At 32.0% G+C, this 19724-nt stretch overlaps 1 protein-coding gene and 1 long non-coding RNA gene across 4 annotated transcripts; one reads left to right on the top strand and one right to left on the bottom strand.

Annotated features, from left to right (window-relative positions):
• Nucleotides 1-179: 179 nt before the first annotated feature.
• Nucleotides 180-9046, bottom strand: LOC126926081 (venom acid phosphatase Acph-1-like). The gene is made up of 6 exons (XM_050742196.1): nt 7891-9046; nt 6356-6457; nt 5575-5834; nt 4483-4645; nt 2808-3134; nt 180-1254 (listed from the first exon to the last, which is right to left on the bottom strand). Exons 1-6 carry the CDS (start codon nt 7984-7986, stop codon nt 1051-1053), a joined length of 1152 nt encoding a protein of 383 aa, XP_050598153.1. The 5' UTR covers nt 7987-9046; the 3' UTR covers nt 180-1050.
• A 4689-nt stretch (nt 9047-13735) lies between these two features.
• On the top strand, nt 13736-19496 carry LOC126926105 (uncharacterized). 3 transcript variants are annotated; one of them, XR_007714263.1, is made up of 3 exons: nt 13736-14412; nt 15236-15323; nt 19041-19496. It is a non-coding gene; the product is annotated as an uncharacterized LOC126926105 (long non-coding RNA). The 3 variants fall into 3 exon arrangements; XR_007714264.1 differs by lacking the exons at nt 13736-14412; nt 15236-15323 and adding exons at nt 15719-17349; nt 17634-17710; XR_007714265.1 differs by lacking the exons at nt 13736-14412; nt 15236-15323 and adding exons at nt 15719-17535; nt 17634-17710.
• The last annotated feature ends 228 nt before the right edge of the window (nt 19497-19724 follow it).

The raw sequence follows: 19724 nt of genomic DNA, 5'->3' as shown, positions 1-19724 counted from the left end.
AGACGATCGGTCTAACAAATAAACGAATTAGTTTTGACACTACTTCGACACTGTGGTGCAAAAATATCGAGATCAATGTATAGTGCGTCTTTCGTTATCTTAAATTCATTTAAATGTTCAGCGTTATCGAGTGGAAGGGGACAAGTTGTAATACTGCGGAAGCAAAATAAGACATTCGCTAAGATAACAATATTTATTAATTGATCGGAAACAATTTGCACGTCGAACAGGTGCGGAGTCTTGTGCACCTCGTTGCACGATATGGTTTAATCTAGTACGACAAAGCTCATGAAAGCTCATAAGATCATAGATAAAAATAAATAGTATACATTAACAGAACATTATGTTATATGACACATACAATAAAGTATCAACTGTACTTGTGTAGCGCAATACGATATAACTTTCCGCACAATATCATTGAAAGAAATTTAATTATTTATTATTGCTAAATAAATAAACACAAAATAATAAGAAATGGGAGAGGGGGAAAGAGAGAGGATATAAATAAATAAACTATAAATATAATTACTTGTCACCTAACTGTCTTATATATACATAAAACATAAGTAAATTAATTGATTTTAATAACAGTAATAAGATAATAAAAATATATATGAGTATCAACTTCTTTTCTCCTTTTTTCTTTGTCAACGCTTCGGCTAGCCAGGATTACCCAGCCACCAATATTTATGCAGAACGGAGATTAGACTAATAAGTAATTTCTTTACTATAGGATTTTCTAAATACTTGATAAATTATTGGTAAATTATCTTTATCTTGAATCAAACTTATTGAATCAATGTAGATTGTAGATAGTAAACAGTAAATAGTAAAAGATGTTACACGATATATCTCCAGGCAAGCCATCAGGCATTTACGTTAAAAAAGCCCGATGCGTTCCATTACACTTACGAAGATATACCAGATATTGGCTTGTAACAAAGTAATTTGGTTCGAAGTAGCAGGCGTGGAATAAGCGCTTATTTTGGTATAAAGGCTTTCATAAATGTCTTTTCAAGTTGGAATTTCGAAATTCAAAACATATTTTTATATTTTAGGTAAATCCAATTGTCCTGCGTAATACTGACGTAACATTTCCTTCGATACACTGTTCCATAAGCAATCTGATTCTTCTTTTGAAGGGATAACTTGTTGCATAAGTCTTACGTACTGCTCATATGGACATATTTCACCACATTTAGGAATCGTATAAGTGATCAATTCTTCCGTAACGCCACTCCAGTGTAATATCTGTCAACAAAATTTATAAGATTAGATTTTACATGAACCGTACACGGCAAACATTATTTAAGAACAAAGATTGGAACTCGAACAGCGCATAACGTTGTATAGTGGATGACAAGGAAGTAGGTGGCCAAATTTTGATACGGTATTCCACTGTTCCTAAAGATAAGAAAAGGTTGTATAAACAATAGTTCAAAAATTCTTCCTTTCCGAGATATACACGCTAGAGTAATTGTCAGAGGTAAAATTTCAAATATTCTTTCGCTAGAAGTAAATGTATTAGGGCAAGCTCTTTTACGTTGATATCGAAGGCAGCGTGTTTTATGGTAAATCAGTGGGTATCCAAGCGTGTCATAGTGAAGAGACAAGTACTATCGGAATGATTTATCCTGTTATCGAGTGGGCAGATATCCAGTTTGCATATGGATGAGCTAACGGGAACGTCAGAGAATTTCAACATCTCCATCGGCAGATTTTTTCTTAGAGACAATGTTCGGTTACAAATACTTTTGCTTTAGTGTATCATAGGCTTAGGGAAAAATGCATCTTTTTCGCCTGATACAATTAACCAAAGGCGAAACAGACATGTTCGAACAACTAAAGTTGGAGATCAGATACTTCAACGCGTCGAAGAGAACCCAAAACTCAGTAGAAAACTGACAGCATTAGTTTTCATGCAAAGTGTTTTTCGTGACACAATACGGAAAATTTTGTGAGAGAATATCACATATCCTTATCAGATTCAGCGATAATTATAATGTAAACGGTCTTTAAATATGTTGTTAACATGTTGTGAACATTCTGAAGATTCTTTCCTTATACATGTTACATTCGCTTGGCTTTTGTTTCGAAGATATTAGCAAAAGTTTCTGTTTCGGCGACGGTGTGATTTTGATCATCGAATAGTCTCTGTTTTCAATGTCATGATTGAAGTGTTTCCAATTTCGAATAACGGTAATATAACACGAAGCTTAATACGAATTGTATCTGTCTTATTGTTTAATACCTTAACTTATTTCACAGTAGCTTCATAGCGCGACGGCTGAATAATTATCTAACCCATTGATTCTTCTCGCTTGGGTGAATTGAAAAGAATTATTTAAAATGAGACGAGTTGGTTTATATAAAAATGAGGAGGTCCTGAAGCGACTGTCTATAACAGAATAAGCTGTAATCGTAACATAAATTGAACTAAAGCTTTTTGCGAATATCTCGGAAAGTGAAACTGAACGACTGTAACACGTATAGGGAGAAACTGTTTTGTCAATGATATGTACCTATAAGAATGAATTTGAACCTCGTATTTCGAAGTACACTCTTCGCAGACGCGGTCAAGACGTTACAGTCAATTTTCATAACCAACATCTATATGGATGAATGCAAATCCACACGCCATTTCCAAAAGTGTTTTCATAGTTATATTTACGTGATCTTCTCTTATCCCTAGGAACAGTAGAATACGGTACCAAAGTTGACCATCTATTTCTTTGTCACCACGTACAGTTAATTTCAACACATTTCAAGCAAACTTTTATTTTATATAGTTTAACAAAACGTACCTTAACAAATTTTTGACCAATGCTGTTTCGTAATGTTTCAACCATAATTGCAGATCCAAAACTGGGTATTTCAGGTTTAATTAAATTGTGTGCTCTGGCAAAAGCTGCAATGTTTACTTCATGCCCGCTATATACATAAATCTTCGGAGACCTTATATCTTTCTTCGTATCCATGTTTTTAATGAATTCCTTTAGAAGAAAACCTCCATTCAGTCGTTTCAGTAACGTGTTATAAGATTGAATATCATACTCCAATTTTACAAATGGTATCATTTTCTTTTGTACATCTTCGGTTGCCCATTTGGGGAGGGTAATGTTCATACTTTTCTGTAATTCAAAAATTTTCAGTAATCGGAACCTGTTCGTTGTCATTCGTACGACAATAAAATTTTAATTACCAAAATGCAATGAATTCTATTGTATATTTATACTGCGTGATAATTATTTTATACAAAATTGAATGAAAGGTGCCATACGAAGATAATTAACAGATTGTATTATGCAGTAAAATTATATGTGTTGTTATGGTAAAATGTAATTTTCTACTAGAACAAAATAAATTTTTCAGATTCTTTTCTGCGAGTAGCTAAGTTTGATATTTAATCTGCGAATTTCGTTACAATATGTAAGATCATTTACGATATCGAATATTATAGTCTTCGTTTCTTGCTGGATTACGGAATCACTGCACAAACCCTCCCTCGAACTTTTGCATTCCTGCCTCTACAAAAGTTCGTCGAACATTACAGACAAAGAAAGACTGAAACGCAATTCTTTTTCCCCTTCGGTTTCGTCATATTTTGATTCGTAGAAGCAGCCCTTAAATCTTCTACCATCTGTTTCACCCCAAATTGAGTATTCGAGGCACTTCAAAATTTGCTTTAAAAGTATTCAAAGTTTCTATTCCTAACGTACTTAATTTTCTAACGTTTTTCATATTATCTAATTATTAATAAACTAGAAATAATATGCCGAATGACATCGTTACATTCCGATTTACTTCGGAACCAAAGTGTTTTGTGAACTATCAAAGCTTTTGTTCTAAAAATATCTGTATTTTATTTAGAATAGAAGGTAAATTTCAAATTCATTGAACTTTTATTTATCGGACTAATCAAGACCGTTGATTTATTATTATCATTAATGTGGAAATATTAGAAAATTAAATTGTATTCTGTAAGGACATCTAAAATTCACCAGATCATCAAGGTAACACTAATATTACTGCAGAATAAAATGTAAAAACTGTTTTTATGTGAGAATTATGTATTGTTGTAGTTTTTCATTATAAAAAAAAAAAAGAATAGCATTTGTAATTAGAAAATGGAACCTTCGAATTTCCAGATATTATAATTTATTACGATTAATATATTATTGCTAATGTATTAATATACTATAATACTTTTATAGTTCATATATAATAACATAGCCTATAGGATGAACATTACACGGTTTTAGTTGCCTATTTTATTTACGCTCTGTATGTGTATTTTCATATCGGTGAAGTTATGAATGCGTATAATTTTTGCGTCATGGTGTAAAAATATTGTGATCGAAATAATTAGGAAAAATGTTCATATAAACATTTATGTGAGTAATATGTAATTGCAAAATCATGAAACTGAAAATAAAATAAAGGAATAAATCAAAATTTTAAACTGAAGTTAAGGCATACCTGTGTCGTGAAGAAGATGTGTAGTAAATAAATTGAGGAAATCGGATCTGATGTCATGTTTAAACCAGTGTGCATTGCAAGATACTCAAAAAGTTTTTTGTTCTGCGATATTTTCTTCTGAATCAAAGGTGAATTTTTCGTTTTACGATATTCATCGCGGAACCTGAAACAAATGTCTTTTATACTATAATTATAATCAAATGAAAAATTTATTGGAAACATAATAATTATTGGATACATAATAATAGCTGCATCTGAAATCTGAAAGTCACATTACAATTTGTTATTTGTTCCCCATACAAAATATTCAAATAAAACAAAAAATATATATATATTCATATGATATTCATTCTAAGACTGATACACGATGTCTAAGATATTTAAGAAGGGAACTTAGTTATTAAGAAATTAAGTAATTATTCTATTATTTAGACTACAACTAGTCTATTTATTCTGTATCCAATTTCTATCGTTTGTTTAATAACATTAGATATTAAATTCTACAACTTTCTGAATAACTTCAAGTATTTTATAATTACCTAGTTTTATAAAATCAAAATTAAGTGCCAGTTTTTGGCAATAAAAGAAAGTATTATAAATAAAACCAATTGGTTACTGGCATTTCAATTATTGTTTTTATGAAAAACGACTTCTTTCATAGTACCTACATTTTAAAGAATATAATATAACATTAATAATGTTAATTTTAGAAAGAAAATCATACATGAAATCTATCCCCTGCTAACGAAATTTCTTTATGGCTAATGTAGACAAAAATTTTGATATACAGCAAAGATGTAATTAAACATGAGACTTCAATTTTATTAAAATCACAAATCTGCCACATTCGATGACTTTCTATTTAGAAAGATAGAAATGACCTTGCAATTTCCTCCGTCCCTTCGCCAACCAAAGAGTCATAATACGCATCCCTTTATGTCAGTTATATGTATAACATTTTGTCACATTGTTTTTCTGTTCGTTGTAATATTATTTCTCCATAGGTATTATAATAAATCAATGTGTAATCCTACATTCTGATAGGCAAAAGAACGAGAATAACGATATGTTTAAATTGATTTATATACTTACGCTTGACACCTTATTGGGAACAGTAGATTGTCTACAATCAACGGCAAGTAATTCGCTGCTATTGGAGATAACAGTATTCGGCCTTCCTCGTTCAGTGTAGGAGGATACAGACCGGCCAAGACTAACTGCAGAGACATTTTTGTTCGCTCAATGTCCGAACTGTAGGCGAAAACGCTTCCATACTTATGACTGCCACCCAGAAATGTACTATATCGTCTTCTCAACATTGCGCCAAGACGAAATTCTCTTAGTTTCCCAACCTAGATGAAAACAAACAAAATAAAAATATATTATATCGTAGGCCTTTCTTACTAAGGCTAATTTTACTTCTAATCCTTGCAATTTATTTAAAGAAATGCGAAGTAATGTGAGTTAATAAGAAATATAACGATTAAAGGACTTTCTGTTCTTGAACGGAGACTCTAAGTTGTATAAATATCTCCAAGTAAATTGCTACCGATGTAGTTATGAGACGTACGATCAATTAAAAAACCGTCTGTCTTCGTTACGTTTAATAATATTTTGTAATCCTTTGAATCTTATCACAAATCTCTTCGATATCTAAGCTTTGCTTTAGATTAGATATGCAAGACAATAAAATAATACAGTGGAATATTAATTTTGCACTTTCTTCAAAGTATTCGTGTTTATTTCGATAGCACGATAAAAATGTGTAGAGGAAAGAATTGTTCGGCACGATTGTACGTGAAAAGTCCATTATTATTACTATATTTTATTTTAAAGTCATTTTATATATCATTAAGACATAACGTGTACTTACCTCAGTTAATTGACCGTAACCAAGCGATTCGTAAATAGGATTATAGTCTAATGTAGGATATAATTCTTCTTTATTTGGTGTTCGATCGCCATGTCTAAATACCTAAAAATTGTTAAAAAGGATTATTGAAACGAGTACTAAATGTATTAGCATGAAGTATTTTTATATATTAATTTTCACTCTTATTAAAAATATGTAACCGTTTGCTGTATTATGTTTGATAGTAAAGAGAGGGGGAGAGGAGAAGAGAGAGGACACGGAAACTCATTGGATGTAAGTGAAAGGATTGAACTTTATGAATTAAACCATTTATATTTCCTAAAGATAATACTTGTTTATACGTATCAAGCATATTTCATCCGACATAGCAAATGTTGATTCACAATATTAATTGATAATTGTAATGGGTTCAACGGGAGAATATATCCTACGAGGTGCAAGAGGAATCATCTCGATTCGTTAATTTGTTTCGGAGAAATCAGCAAACGCACACAAAAAAACTATAAAAGATAATACCCATCGAATTGAGATATCTTCCTACTAACCCCAAGTCGATATAAAAATTACAATTATATTATATTGTATAGCGCAATTAATTAAACAATTTAAGATTAACACGATGTAGATGTTTCAATAGAAACACGAGCGCAATAAATGCAAACGAGTTTCTTTGAAAGCTCATCAGAAAGAAATCATAATGCAAAGGAAAATCATTTCAAAGTATATCAAACAGTTCAAGATTTCCTTATATTACTATGTAAATCACGTATATGTACGGTATGTCCGTTTTAAATGTGTACTTTTTACAAGTATCAGAAATGTGAAAAAATTAAAAAATGTTTCAGATGAAAGTTGAAAGACGAAACTTGTTTGACTTCATAGGGAAAGCGTAATAGAATATTCTGATCTTTTTTGTATTCTTATTTCCAAAGTAACTTTTTAAAATGAGACTACATATTTTTGTATACACCATTCGATGCACTTTTTAATTCTCTAGAAAAAAAGCTATTAAAGTTGTTGGGCCGAAAAATGGGCAGTTTGAGAGCTATTTTATTTTAACTTTGATCTTATAAAACTTGTTGTATAAAAAACAAAGAAGAACAACACAGTTGCTTTTATCTTTAAACGCTTAAATCTTTTAAAGCAATCATTTTTCGACTTTAAGTACCTAAATACATTTTTGTAGGAGTTAAAAATTCATCGAATGGAGTATAAAAATTGTATAGTTCCACTTGAAAAAATTATTCAGCTTCCCGCACGAAATAAAACAACATTCGTCCGAAATATTTTTTCGCATGCTTTATACTGACAAAAATAAGTATGTGTAGACATTTAGAACAGATACACTACATGTATAACGTAAATGCATGGTTGATAAGTTACATTGAGATTGGAATTCTTAGAATAAAAAATTTGTAAGTAAAATTTAACAGTGTTAAAACGCAATTCCCGTGATTAGATGTTATTATGTTAAACTTATTTTACTAAATCTCCCGTAATTGAATTTTATCCAAAAAATGTGTTTAAGTACTCACAATTTGAAGTAGCTCCAACTCATAATTTGCTTTTGTTGACTGCACGATCAGAGTTAGGAAGAAAAATATTTCTACGTATACTTTTATACGAGTCATTTTTGATGTAGAATTTCTATGATATAGAAGCAATTCTTAAAATGACGTGTAAGGAAAGTTATTAGTCTGTTTTTATATAATAGTTGAAGAGCGGTGGTAGACTCGATTGAGCGAAGGATACTACCAATTTATCACAGACGCAATAAAATTTATAACTTATAACTGTAGACAATCGACGGTCCAAATAAATGGAAGAGGAGGGATAAGTCATCGCAATCTGACAACTTAATATCTACATGCTTAACGATCTGGAGATTAAAAATGCTTCCGTATCTCAAGTGAAGCAACGTATGATTACGCTTCGAGGGAAGAATTGGATAGTTGCAGAGGTAAATGTACATGAAATAATACTAATTGTCCACATGTGCGTATAACTTTCGGGAGCCTGTTAAATTGTTAGAATTTTCTTAGCATCACTGAGAATCAGTAGAATATAGAATCTTGTTATAAGTAGAACCATACACGTCCTATTTTAAAAATTCTGTTTGATTTTTATTTTTTCAAATTTCAATGTGTTATAACCCATACAATCATATTATAATTTTCATTGTTAAAAGAAATATTCATCTCGAAAGAATTAAAACTGTCGTTCATTTAACAATACAGTAGATCAATAACGATCTGTACGGATGCACATACCACTTGCACAATAAAGATATCGATATCGATATAAAATTAGCAACGTACGTATTATAAAAAGAAGATAATATTGAAGAAATGTTTATGTATAGCAATATAAAATGTATAGTAATGTAGTATCGCGGAAAATTTAGGTATACAATTTTTTTGATATTATTTATTATTTTTAATTTATTTACAATAAATTAGTTATACAAATATTAATGAGACAGAGAACGATGATTGTTTAATATGGAACTAAATGTAACAGTCTTACTCTAATTCGATCACTCTCGCAACTGGACAACGTCAACAACTCAATCTCTCAGCTACGCTAGTAACTCACGCAACTCTCAACAACGCTAACATCTCTCGCAACTCGACAACGCTAACCACTCTACTCTTCGACTCCTCGATTAACTCTGAACTCTCGACTCACTCTCCTTCACGATCAATCGTCCAACGCTTCTCGGCCAACGACTTTTTTAGATTCAAACCGTCCTGTTAACGCTCCGAAAGAATTAGGTGACTTTAATCACCTTTTTTCTATGTAAACTAACGACCGAAAGACAGGCGACATTGTTTTGGTCAGTTTCTAACCAGGTTTTTTCCTCACGATACTGCAGTAATGTATAGTAATATAATAATATGTATAATAATGGAAAATTTCTTCGTAATAACGAACATAATACAAATAGAGAAAGACATTGGGTACGTAGGTGCATACAAATCAAAGAAGGTAAGAGTGAACGGCACGTAGAAAAATAATTTAAAAAATAAAAAAAGCATCACGTAGCAAAACAGTTTATACCGAATAAAAAATATTATGGGTATGATTGTATAGAAAGTCGCCGTACTGATGGTACAAATGATGTGGAGGTGATTTTACACGAGAGAAACGAGTTGCAAACATAAAACAAATTAATTTTGCTTCATGCTCCGTTTTCGAGAAAATCAAATTTGAAAATTTGTTCGGCACATGTGAACACGGCCAATTACTGATTGGGTATGAATATACAACCAACAGAAGGTTGAAAGATAAAGAATCTAAGTGAAAAATATACAATACAATTTTTCCATTTAAGGGCTTATTTTAAAAGTCATTATCAATTTTCGAATTTCACATCTCTTCAGAGACAATTTCGACTTATTGTTACACGCATAATAATCTCTTGTCGATTATTCGCTCCTATCCAGTCTGGAATCAGTTAAGTTTAAATATATTTGTAGTATCGTGGACAAAAGGCCTAAGATATCTGCCGAATCGTAAACAATGTCGCGAGAGCCGCGGCATCGTCGGGTACATCAATGTGTCGTCGATCCTTTTTAAGTGGATAGTTTCGTGGAAAGGGCCCGCGTGACCCTGGCCACGGGCGTTTCGGGACACGTGTCTCGAACGGCGGGAAAAGACAAAGAGACGTTAAATAGTATTAGTTAAATAGTATTAGACAGTATTAGTTGAGAAGCCGGAGAGAACGGATGCAAAAGGTGTGCAGAGTGTGAATTGAGAAGCGAGAGCGAGCGAGTGTAGAAGCCGAAGAGTGTGAATCGGGAAGTCGAAAGCCGCGTCTGAAAATAAGACGTACGACAGCATTGTAATTATTTCGTTGCTTCGAATATTATTAATTAAATCAAAACATCATTACTTGTCCTTTCCTCTAAGACCCATTAAGATACTACATATTTGAAAAATCTTCAAACTCGATAGTCTCAGAAACGAAACTTGGAACGAAAAATTTATTTTGCATTTTCGACTTATCGTTTCGTGTAGAAGCGCTTACCTTGTTTGTACCGTCAATACTGGGATACCCTGCTTAAAAGTGCGAACCATGCAAAGAGCTCGGCTGAATAAGCATAATAAAAGTGCTGCTATACCAAATTTAACTTGTAATACATCAATCGAAAGAGCTTCCTAGGAAAAGCATTTCGACAAAGTTTTAGCCGCTTACCTCTATTATTTAAGTAGCTATTGACTTAAACACAGTTTACAGCTTTATTGCTTGATGTCTTTTGTTATATCTTATATCTATAAAAAATTTGGTGAAAAATCTGAGATAATATAGCCATGGCATTATGCCGCTGATACAATTTATTCTTTATCGCGTGCCTGATATATCACCTGCTAAGATACTCGGCAAAATCTTTGGTGTTCAGCGAGTAAATTCTAAGATCAACGATGACAGCTATAAAGATTAGTAGGAGCTAAAAAGATAAAGATTAGTTAAGATATTTAAAAATTCACCATTTAATAAAGATAAAACTATTTACAGTCGCGCGTAATACTCTCATGTGATATGTCCATTATAGCAATTATATAAATATAGATAGGTCAATCTTTTTTTAACTAGGAAGCACCGTTTTGAAAAAAACTAAACAGATTATGAGATGATAAATATAACAGACAGCTTCTACTGTAAAATATAAATATTGTCTAACTAAATCTAAATTTAATAACTTTAATAAAAATGTGGCATTTTGAAAGCTACCTAATTTTTTAAAAACAGGTTATACAATTAAAAAGCCTGAAAACGTTACCAGAAACGTGACACTATGGCTACAGTGTCTCAGATTATTTTCGTAATATCTCCTTTCACCTGGATCTTTCAAATACGTTACTCTTATCAATGAGTATAATTGATTATGACAGGTATTTATGGCAATCTATCAAATACCGTGCCATAGAACAAGTTAGTATTAAATGATCGTGTATTATTTATAGACTAAATATGTTATGTATCATGAAATTCGTGATATATTGCAATTACATCCACATTAAAAAAATAATCAAATTTGAAAACGCAACGATTTCAATATCTGCAAATATCAGTAGATTGTAAATCAGCAATACTGAGCTAAACAGTGTTATAAAATAATTAAATTCCATTAATTTATTACTATCCTACAAATCTTGATACGATCAGAAGTTCTCAGTAACAATTATAACAATTATTAGCAACAATTATCCGTGTTTTGATTTCAAAATTTTGTATATCTGTTTTCTACAATTATAGCTTCAGTTCGGGGTAAAATTATATTAGATTCAATATTTTGGTTTATTTCTGAATATATTTATATTATACGTAATATGTGTGTGTATGTGTGTGTGAAATGCGGTTTATAAAAGTTTTACAGGGAAAGTTATAAATAAAAGCTATACTCTATTTCGTGAGAAGAGTCAGTCAAGGTAAACTGAGGTAAGTGACTAGGAGAGACGGAATTCTTGAAATTGGTATGATTGACACAAAAGATTTTATGTTAATTGCTTATATATATATATATATTGTCCTCGAACCAGAGGACACATGGATAATTAGCTGCACATTCTTCGCTCGAAAATTGAGGAGACCGGTGAAGAATAGTTACTATATGCATATTAATATGTATTTCTTTATTATAAAATATATTTCTGCCATTATATTTTTACCGTTAAATTATTGCAGTGAATTATCCCACCCGACAACATAAAAAGTAAAGAAAAATATCCTGCGTCATAATGCGACATTACTGACATGAGATAAAACGAAATACATTGTGGCCGGAACTGCCGCACCACGTGACATGGCAGTGATGTCTAAGAATGTCATCGAATTAATCTAATGAAGGACTTCAAATGATATGAGTTGGTAATTGTTCGTACTATATAATTAACAGCTTATTTTTCTGGTTAAGTCTGGCATTAAGAATCAAACAATCATTATAGAGCTTTTATTGTACATAATAACTACACAAGTTCGTCAAGACTGATTGCGATAAATACGATATCAATCTTGTTTAATCTAGCTTAATTCTTCGGCATATATTAACAGTAGACAAAACAGCGAAGTACATTTATAATAAATTTTTGTATTCAGATCCATAGATTTATATTGAACTTAAAATCTTTCTCTAAATCTAAGTGAATTATTTAAGAAAATAATTAATTAATAAAGTTATATTTTATAATTACATGCATTATAGAAACATGGATAAAAATGTCATACGTTGGCAATAAGAAAAGTATATTTAATTTACATAAACATGAAAAAAATCCAATTACATTTCCTTCTATCTATTAGATACAACTATATTATATCAAATTGCAGTAAGTTTCGTAATTGAATATCGGGTATGAATATTTATGTAGTTGTAACAACTTCAGATTTCTTATTTATGGAATTAAAGTAATATTATAAAATAACACTTGCACTTACGTTAGATTTGATAGCAAGTAAAAGATTTCTCGCTTATTTAAATATATTTTAATTAAGCGAAAGAAATGGTCTAGTTAAATATCTTTTGATTATTTTTCATTTCCTTAATACATACTTACTTACTTGATTATACAAAAAGCTGGACACGTTCGTTCATTTGTTCATGATAAACATAACCGGACTGATAACCTTCTCAAGAAATATGTTAAGGTATAAAATGTAAAATTTTCCTTCAATTACGGCAAACGATAAACAATTCGGGATGGTGTTGAGTAACAAGAAAATGTCGGAAACTCAGGCCATGTTTTACCCACCTTCGCTAATGCCTGCTTTTATGGGTGCTTATCCTCCGACAAAGTTGGGTCTTTCCTTATACGAAGGTGGAAGCATTGGTTATTTCCAGAATTACAGAAACGAAACGTTATCGAAATTCTCGGTAAGCTTGTTTCCAACCTTTTTAGTTAAAGCGCATGAAACGAGAGCTATTTTGCACCTCTGACTTATTAATCTCTGCGGGATGATACCTGATGTCATTTCTAAATGTCCAACTGTCTGTTACCGTTTTATTAATTTAACGAATGTTTATTATAACATGATTATGTGCAATATGAACGATGATTTATTCTGTTCAGAAAAAGAAACACTTAAAAGTGTTATGTAATAATTGCAATAAAGAATTACATTTTCAAAAGTAGAATATTTTAAGCTTTGCTTTGTTTCCCTCGTTTGTAAATATAGCAATGAAAGAAATTATTCTATGTTGATATAGCAAATTCCTCTCATACATTTTGCTAACACTTAACGCTCCAAGAGTGCCTTTCAAGTATCACCGATATGCGGCGCTCTACTCCAAATGTATTTTTCGATCGTTATCGGTAATTGTTTACAAATAAAAAATAATACTCCTCAGTCAGTTACAAGCGATCGATAAAGGCAGTCAGATCTGAACCTGTTTTATTTTAAATTCATCTAATTTAATTATGTCGAGAAGAAAAATGAATCATCTTTGTGAGGAAAATATAGTGACGATGACAATTTTGATTTTCGCATCTATAATGATGTAGCTGTTGACTTATGAAGCAATTATAGTGACAGCAGTGATAGTGATATTCTTGCTCCTGGAAGAAGAAGAAAAATAAGGAAACTTTCATCGAGTGGCGAAAGTGCAGACGATGAAGAACCACAGGAAGAGAATCTAACTAAGAGTATTTGTAACGTAAAATCTTCTGATTGGCAGGAAATTTTTAACAAAGATATTCCACGACAATTTTGTTACGCCACGAGGTTTACCATAGGCTGTGTCCCTAACCGCCGCTCGTGGTACTGCAGTGTCGCAGACAGATCGTCTTATAGGACCGGTGAAATATATACAATGTAACGACAAGCGCATAGTTGTCATCAAGCAGCGAGTTCTAGAAACGTCGATTCGCCTTCGGTCTGTTATTTCATCTGCACAAAGAAGGTGGCATTCGTGGTCATAGGCACAGCAACGGTGGCGTGATCCGAGCGTAGTGGGGGTCGTCTCCCAGAGAAGACAAAGAAAAAATCGAAGGAACAATCAGTATCATTTGAGGATTCAAACGGAATGCATCGGAACGTTCAAACGAATAAAATACAGGTCGCTTAATCTAACTAATACATAGAGAAATATCATAAAGTCGGGTCGAATTATTGTAACAAATTAATTGTATTTGTCATTAAATAATTTGTGACGTGCTCATTATAACATTAAATATTGTTAAATATACAAGTTTATATTAACCCTGTTAATTCAGTGTTAAACTCATTTGAACTACCTCTGTTATCTTAATCGAAAAGAGGGGAGCGATTAATTTGCAGCGTCGATTACCAGAATCGTAGCGAGAATTTACTCCTCTCGCTGACGTCTTTTCCTCGCGATCGCGTCTTTCCGGGGACGGTCGTAACAAATTTAAATTTTCGACTGGTACAAAAACTCCTGGTTCGCGGGTACACAATTTATGTGAGCCTATTCAGTACTTTCAACTATGTTTTACTAATGCCGAAAGGGAAAAAGAAAAAGCGTCTTGTTTGTTCACGAAAATGAAGTAATGCGGTAAAAAGACAAACAGTTTCTACTGTGAGACCCGGCTTGCATCCCAATGAATGTTTTAAAAAATTCCACACGTTACTCAATTATAATTAATATAAATATTGTAATCAAAATTATATTACTTCTGAGATGAATAAAGATTGCTTTTAATGGCTTTAATATTATTATTTACATGTCATTGTAGCATTTAAAATCTGACACTTAAAAACTTGCAAGTCGAAGTATGATGAGAATAAGTTAGAGTTGCCGGTCGATATTCACAATTAAAAGTCGCAGCGTTAAGGGTTAAAACGCTACATTCTATATTCTATACGTTTGATATTGTTTAAGGTATAAGTATTGTACGTATTTACGTGTATATTGTTTGTAGATGTTACCATACGAGTGGGGAATGCAAAAGACTCCGTATAGTCCACGACCTGATATTGTCGCAGATACAGTGCGACGCAAAATAAATCGTGAGTTAACCGTACTTTCAAATGATATTTCAACGATCGACAATACGCGTATGAAGGAAGTTGATGACCTATTTAAAGTAATACTCTAAATTTCCTTTTTTCGCTTTATTTGCGTTTCATTTTTTCGAAGAAGAAATTTCGCAATTAATTATATTTTCTTTAAATCAGCTCGGTGCTTTTTTTATCTTCTTTATAATGTCTTTCACAATCTGTTTAACTCCTTGTTTATTTTATCATGATTACATTTAAAAACCAGAAATACAGTAAGATATAGAACTTGATCGATAATGTCGTCGGTATCGTTTCTATAATGTTCTTCGATCGAGGAAGAATTTCAAATAAAATTGTATCTATACGAAAGTGACAGGAAACAAACAGTTCATATAACTAAAATGCATATACTAGAAATTAATTCGTTTTCTCTACTGCTTATGAATTTAAATAAATAGAGTATATAGGTATAAACAGAGTTCTACCACAATTCTTCATTACAGTCTTTAATTATAGCACTTAATTTCTGACGTATTTATGAAATTGTGCGACTCTAAAGTGTTTATTTGCAATACTACTTACTAGTGATTTTAACTGATTGCCTTTATATTGATTTATTTTTATATTAATTTTAGCAATAATGACGTAAAATTATCTACAACAATGAACTCAACTGTGCTATAATCCGACATATATTCTCCAATGGAGAGGACAAGTCTAAGTTTAGGAAAAACTTGTTTAGTTTAAATAGGATTTAGGGAAAAAGGATGAAATTATAAATAGACAAAGATAAAAACGGGGGAAGTAAAATCTGAAAGGAGACGGAATCCATTTGCATTTGCGTGAAACTATAGGACGTGTGCGTATTTCTAAGTCTACGCGAAAGCAAAGAAGAAATCTTTGAAAATAGAATAAAAGGAAAAGGACATGAAACTGGATAGAGAAAGTTTGAGAACGATTTTTTTTTTTTTTTTTTTTTTTGAACTGGATGCTTTTCGGAGTAATTAGTTAGAGTTTGCCGCGGGGTAGGGGGGGGGGGGATTTTTTTAGTTTTAATTTTTATAGTTTCGAAGAAATTTTGTCAATTTTTCCGTTACTTTGTTCATCCTACGCTAACTTCAAATTTTTCACTGCCTTGCCATATTCTTTTAAGCTTACGTGTTTCTACGTTTTCCTCTTTATGAAATGCGGGTACTCGTGTTTGCTCCCGGACTCCTGATTCAGTAGAACGGATCGCATTCATTATGTTGTTATTTAAACGTTCCACAGCTGTATAAATGTCGTTTGACATTTGAGAGACATTTGACATTAATAGGTTGAAGGCAATTTATAACTTTGTTGCAAACAATTTGGTCGGTCTTCGATAATCGTCGAATGAATTGCTACAACAGATGAGTGATTTGAAAAGAGTTCGAGAGAAGAGCTGACTTGGGTATATCTTTGTATATGTCCTTGATTATAAAATAATTGAATAGATCAGGCACTTTACTCGTATCGGTTGGCCAATATGTTGGTTCGTTTGTGTTGAGATAATCTAGTTTGTTTGATTTGACGCTTTTAAACATAGTCTTGCCACTTGTGATGATTCCGCTGCCCCATTGGGTACGCTTAGCATTGAACTCCCCTCTCACGATGAATTTATTATCGAAGCTAACGAAGAAATTATCAGAATCTTCTTTGGAGATAGTATACTTGGATGGACGGTAGACTGCTGACACGGTAATTGGGCTATGCGATCTTTCATCGCCACGTTCGTTGGTCGAAGATAGTTCGTTTTGTATAATGCGATGGAAGTTTATACCGAATCACGGTGGATTTTATAATAATTGCAGTGCCAGCATGATCCCTGCTACTCGAATGTTGTGTGTGACATATTTTATACTCATTTATTTTTAAGTGTTTTTTTCTGGTAATACGCGTTTCAGACATCAGCATTACCTTTATTCCTTGATTATGTAAGAAGAATTCCAGCTCGTTTTTATACTCAACTGGACTGTTGCCGTTCCAAAGAGCTATGCGTAAGAGTTCCATTTTGGTACGTTGCTTCTTAACTTGTCTGCGACCGTTTTTAATAGTGGCAACAAGATGCTAATTTCATATAGTTTATCGCTTTTTGAGTTATACGTGCTATTTTGTATAATGCTATCATATAGCTTTACTTTGTTTTAATGTTCCTGAGCATAGAAGATCGACGGATTAGTTACTTTACATTACGTGTTAGGTTGGTTGTGTTCTTAATTTCAAATTTAAGAAACCTATTCTTCTACAGTTCCTTGTAATTTCCAGAATGCTCTTTTTCACAACGAATGCGTGTTGCAGGAACTTTTACCGATTTCGTGCACTGTGCTGTAGGATGAGAGTTTGCACATTCAACGAAGCGATAATTATTTATCTCTGTACGCATTAATTATCTCTGTACGTGCCCATATTTTTGACACCTTTTACACCGAACCACCTGCCTTTCTTTCTGAAGTAATTTAATTTTTACTGCAGAATTCATTAATCGGTTGATGTTGTATACAGCTTGATTGTTAGGTTTTTGTTTCAAGTCGATAAAAAATAAGGATAGTGGATCTTTTCTTGTACCGTGGCCTATGTTGCTAATATTAATTACTCCATTATCATATTTCCGGAGTTCAAGTTTTATTTCATTTAGGTCTTCAATTAACTTTGTTAATTTTCTATAAGCATCGGGATTAAATTCTTACGTCGTTGTTTTTAACTTTTAGTTTATATTTCTGTTTATTTACAACACTTGAGAGAGTATTCATTATTCCTTGTATATCGATAACATCGTCGAGTAAGATTGGTAAAGAAGAGAATCTTTTTGCGGGTCTTGTCTTGTTGACGTTACAATGCCTTCTATAGAGTCTTCGATAGAATATAATAATGCGAATCTATTTGAAGTAGTAATATTCTTTTTGTTCGTTTATGATTGCGTTTATGTTACTCTCTGCTTCTATCTTACGTTTCTTAGAAATGTTGATATGGTTAGTCAGTTGGGTCGAGCTATCTCTCTGCCATAGCGATGGTAGATTGTTATGATGCAGCTTTGATCAAGAATACTCGATCGATCTCCTTGAGCCATTTGCGAACCAGCTATTTTCGAGTTCGGAATAACTAGTTTAAAGGCATTAAGTAACTTGTGATTCAGTAATTCTACTCTCTTACAATTTAACTCAATAAAATGTAGGAGAAATTTTGTCTGTATTTCTTTTCGCGTAACAAACTGTCAGTGATTGTAAACTTTACGAAACACGATCATACTGTCTACATGATTCAACAGCAGAATACGAACTCCTCTTCAATAGTATATGTTCCGAACTTGTATGAGCGTACGACACTATACGAAAATCTGCATTTCTGACGCAGTTAACGATTCTGCAATGATAGAATTAGAAAGTATTTGAGAAATTCTTTGAATAAACATCTGATCAAACGAAAAATAAAACGAGAAATTGTTTCATTTGAAATCCAAATAACGAAATAATCTAAAGAAAAGGCATTTGTCCGATCAAATAAACTAATTGTATGATTTTTTCAAATAACATGTAGCCAGATGAGATAATTTATTATTTTAACAGTTATTAGAATGTGTTTGAATAATGTCCAAACCTGAAGTAAATATTCCAATGGCTTACATTAATTTATTTCTAATCAAAGAATCTTGGTCTAGCATCGCTTGTAGCTACTATATCTGCCTAATAATAAACATATTACTTACAGGGAGTACAAATCCATCGCAGTCAATATAAAGATCGCACCGGTAGCTTCCATCCTTTAATTTTCTTTAAACCAGACACCTACATGTATCAGTGTGCACCAGGAATGACGACGTCATATTTCTTGAAATATCCAACGAATTATGTCAAACACAAAATGCCAATAGTTTTACCTCTCACTTATGAAAGGAGGATGCAGACACCACACATTCCAGATTTATCTCTGTCTGGGATATATAATAAATCCACTTGTATTGCTTATAAACGATAGCTTATTATACGTGTTAATGCTGCTATAAACTGCTGCAAGGTATTACTCGAAAAATAATCTAAAAGTAAATTAAAAATTGTATAAAATTAAAAGAAACGAGATATTTAGGTAAATTATTTGTAATATAACAAAATTATTGTTATTTAGGATGAATAATTTTGGAAATTATAAAATTTGTAGTATTTAGAATACATGTCTATCTAGCTTAATATACCTACTATATATATTTAAAATATACGAACTTTATTTCGTTTAAATATATATATTTTTTACATATATTCAGTTGCATAACGTTATTGGTTAAACGTTGTTTTCAAATATACTGTGGTCGTGATTCTACTGCTTTAAAACAGATTTCCTTGACGATGAAATTTCTTTTACTGTCGATGGGAGTGTGTGTAACTTAACTTGACCATG

Source organism: Bombus affinis, chromosome 17, assembly GCF_024516045.1.
Source record: "Bombus affinis isolate iyBomAffi1 chromosome 17, iyBomAffi1.2, whole genome shotgun sequence".
NCBI classification, from domain to species: domain Eukaryota; kingdom Metazoa; phylum Arthropoda; class Insecta; order Hymenoptera; family Apidae; genus Bombus; species Bombus affinis.
The sequence above is the reverse complement of the archived record's forward strand: the minus strand, read 5'-3'. Positions and strand labels throughout refer to the sequence as shown.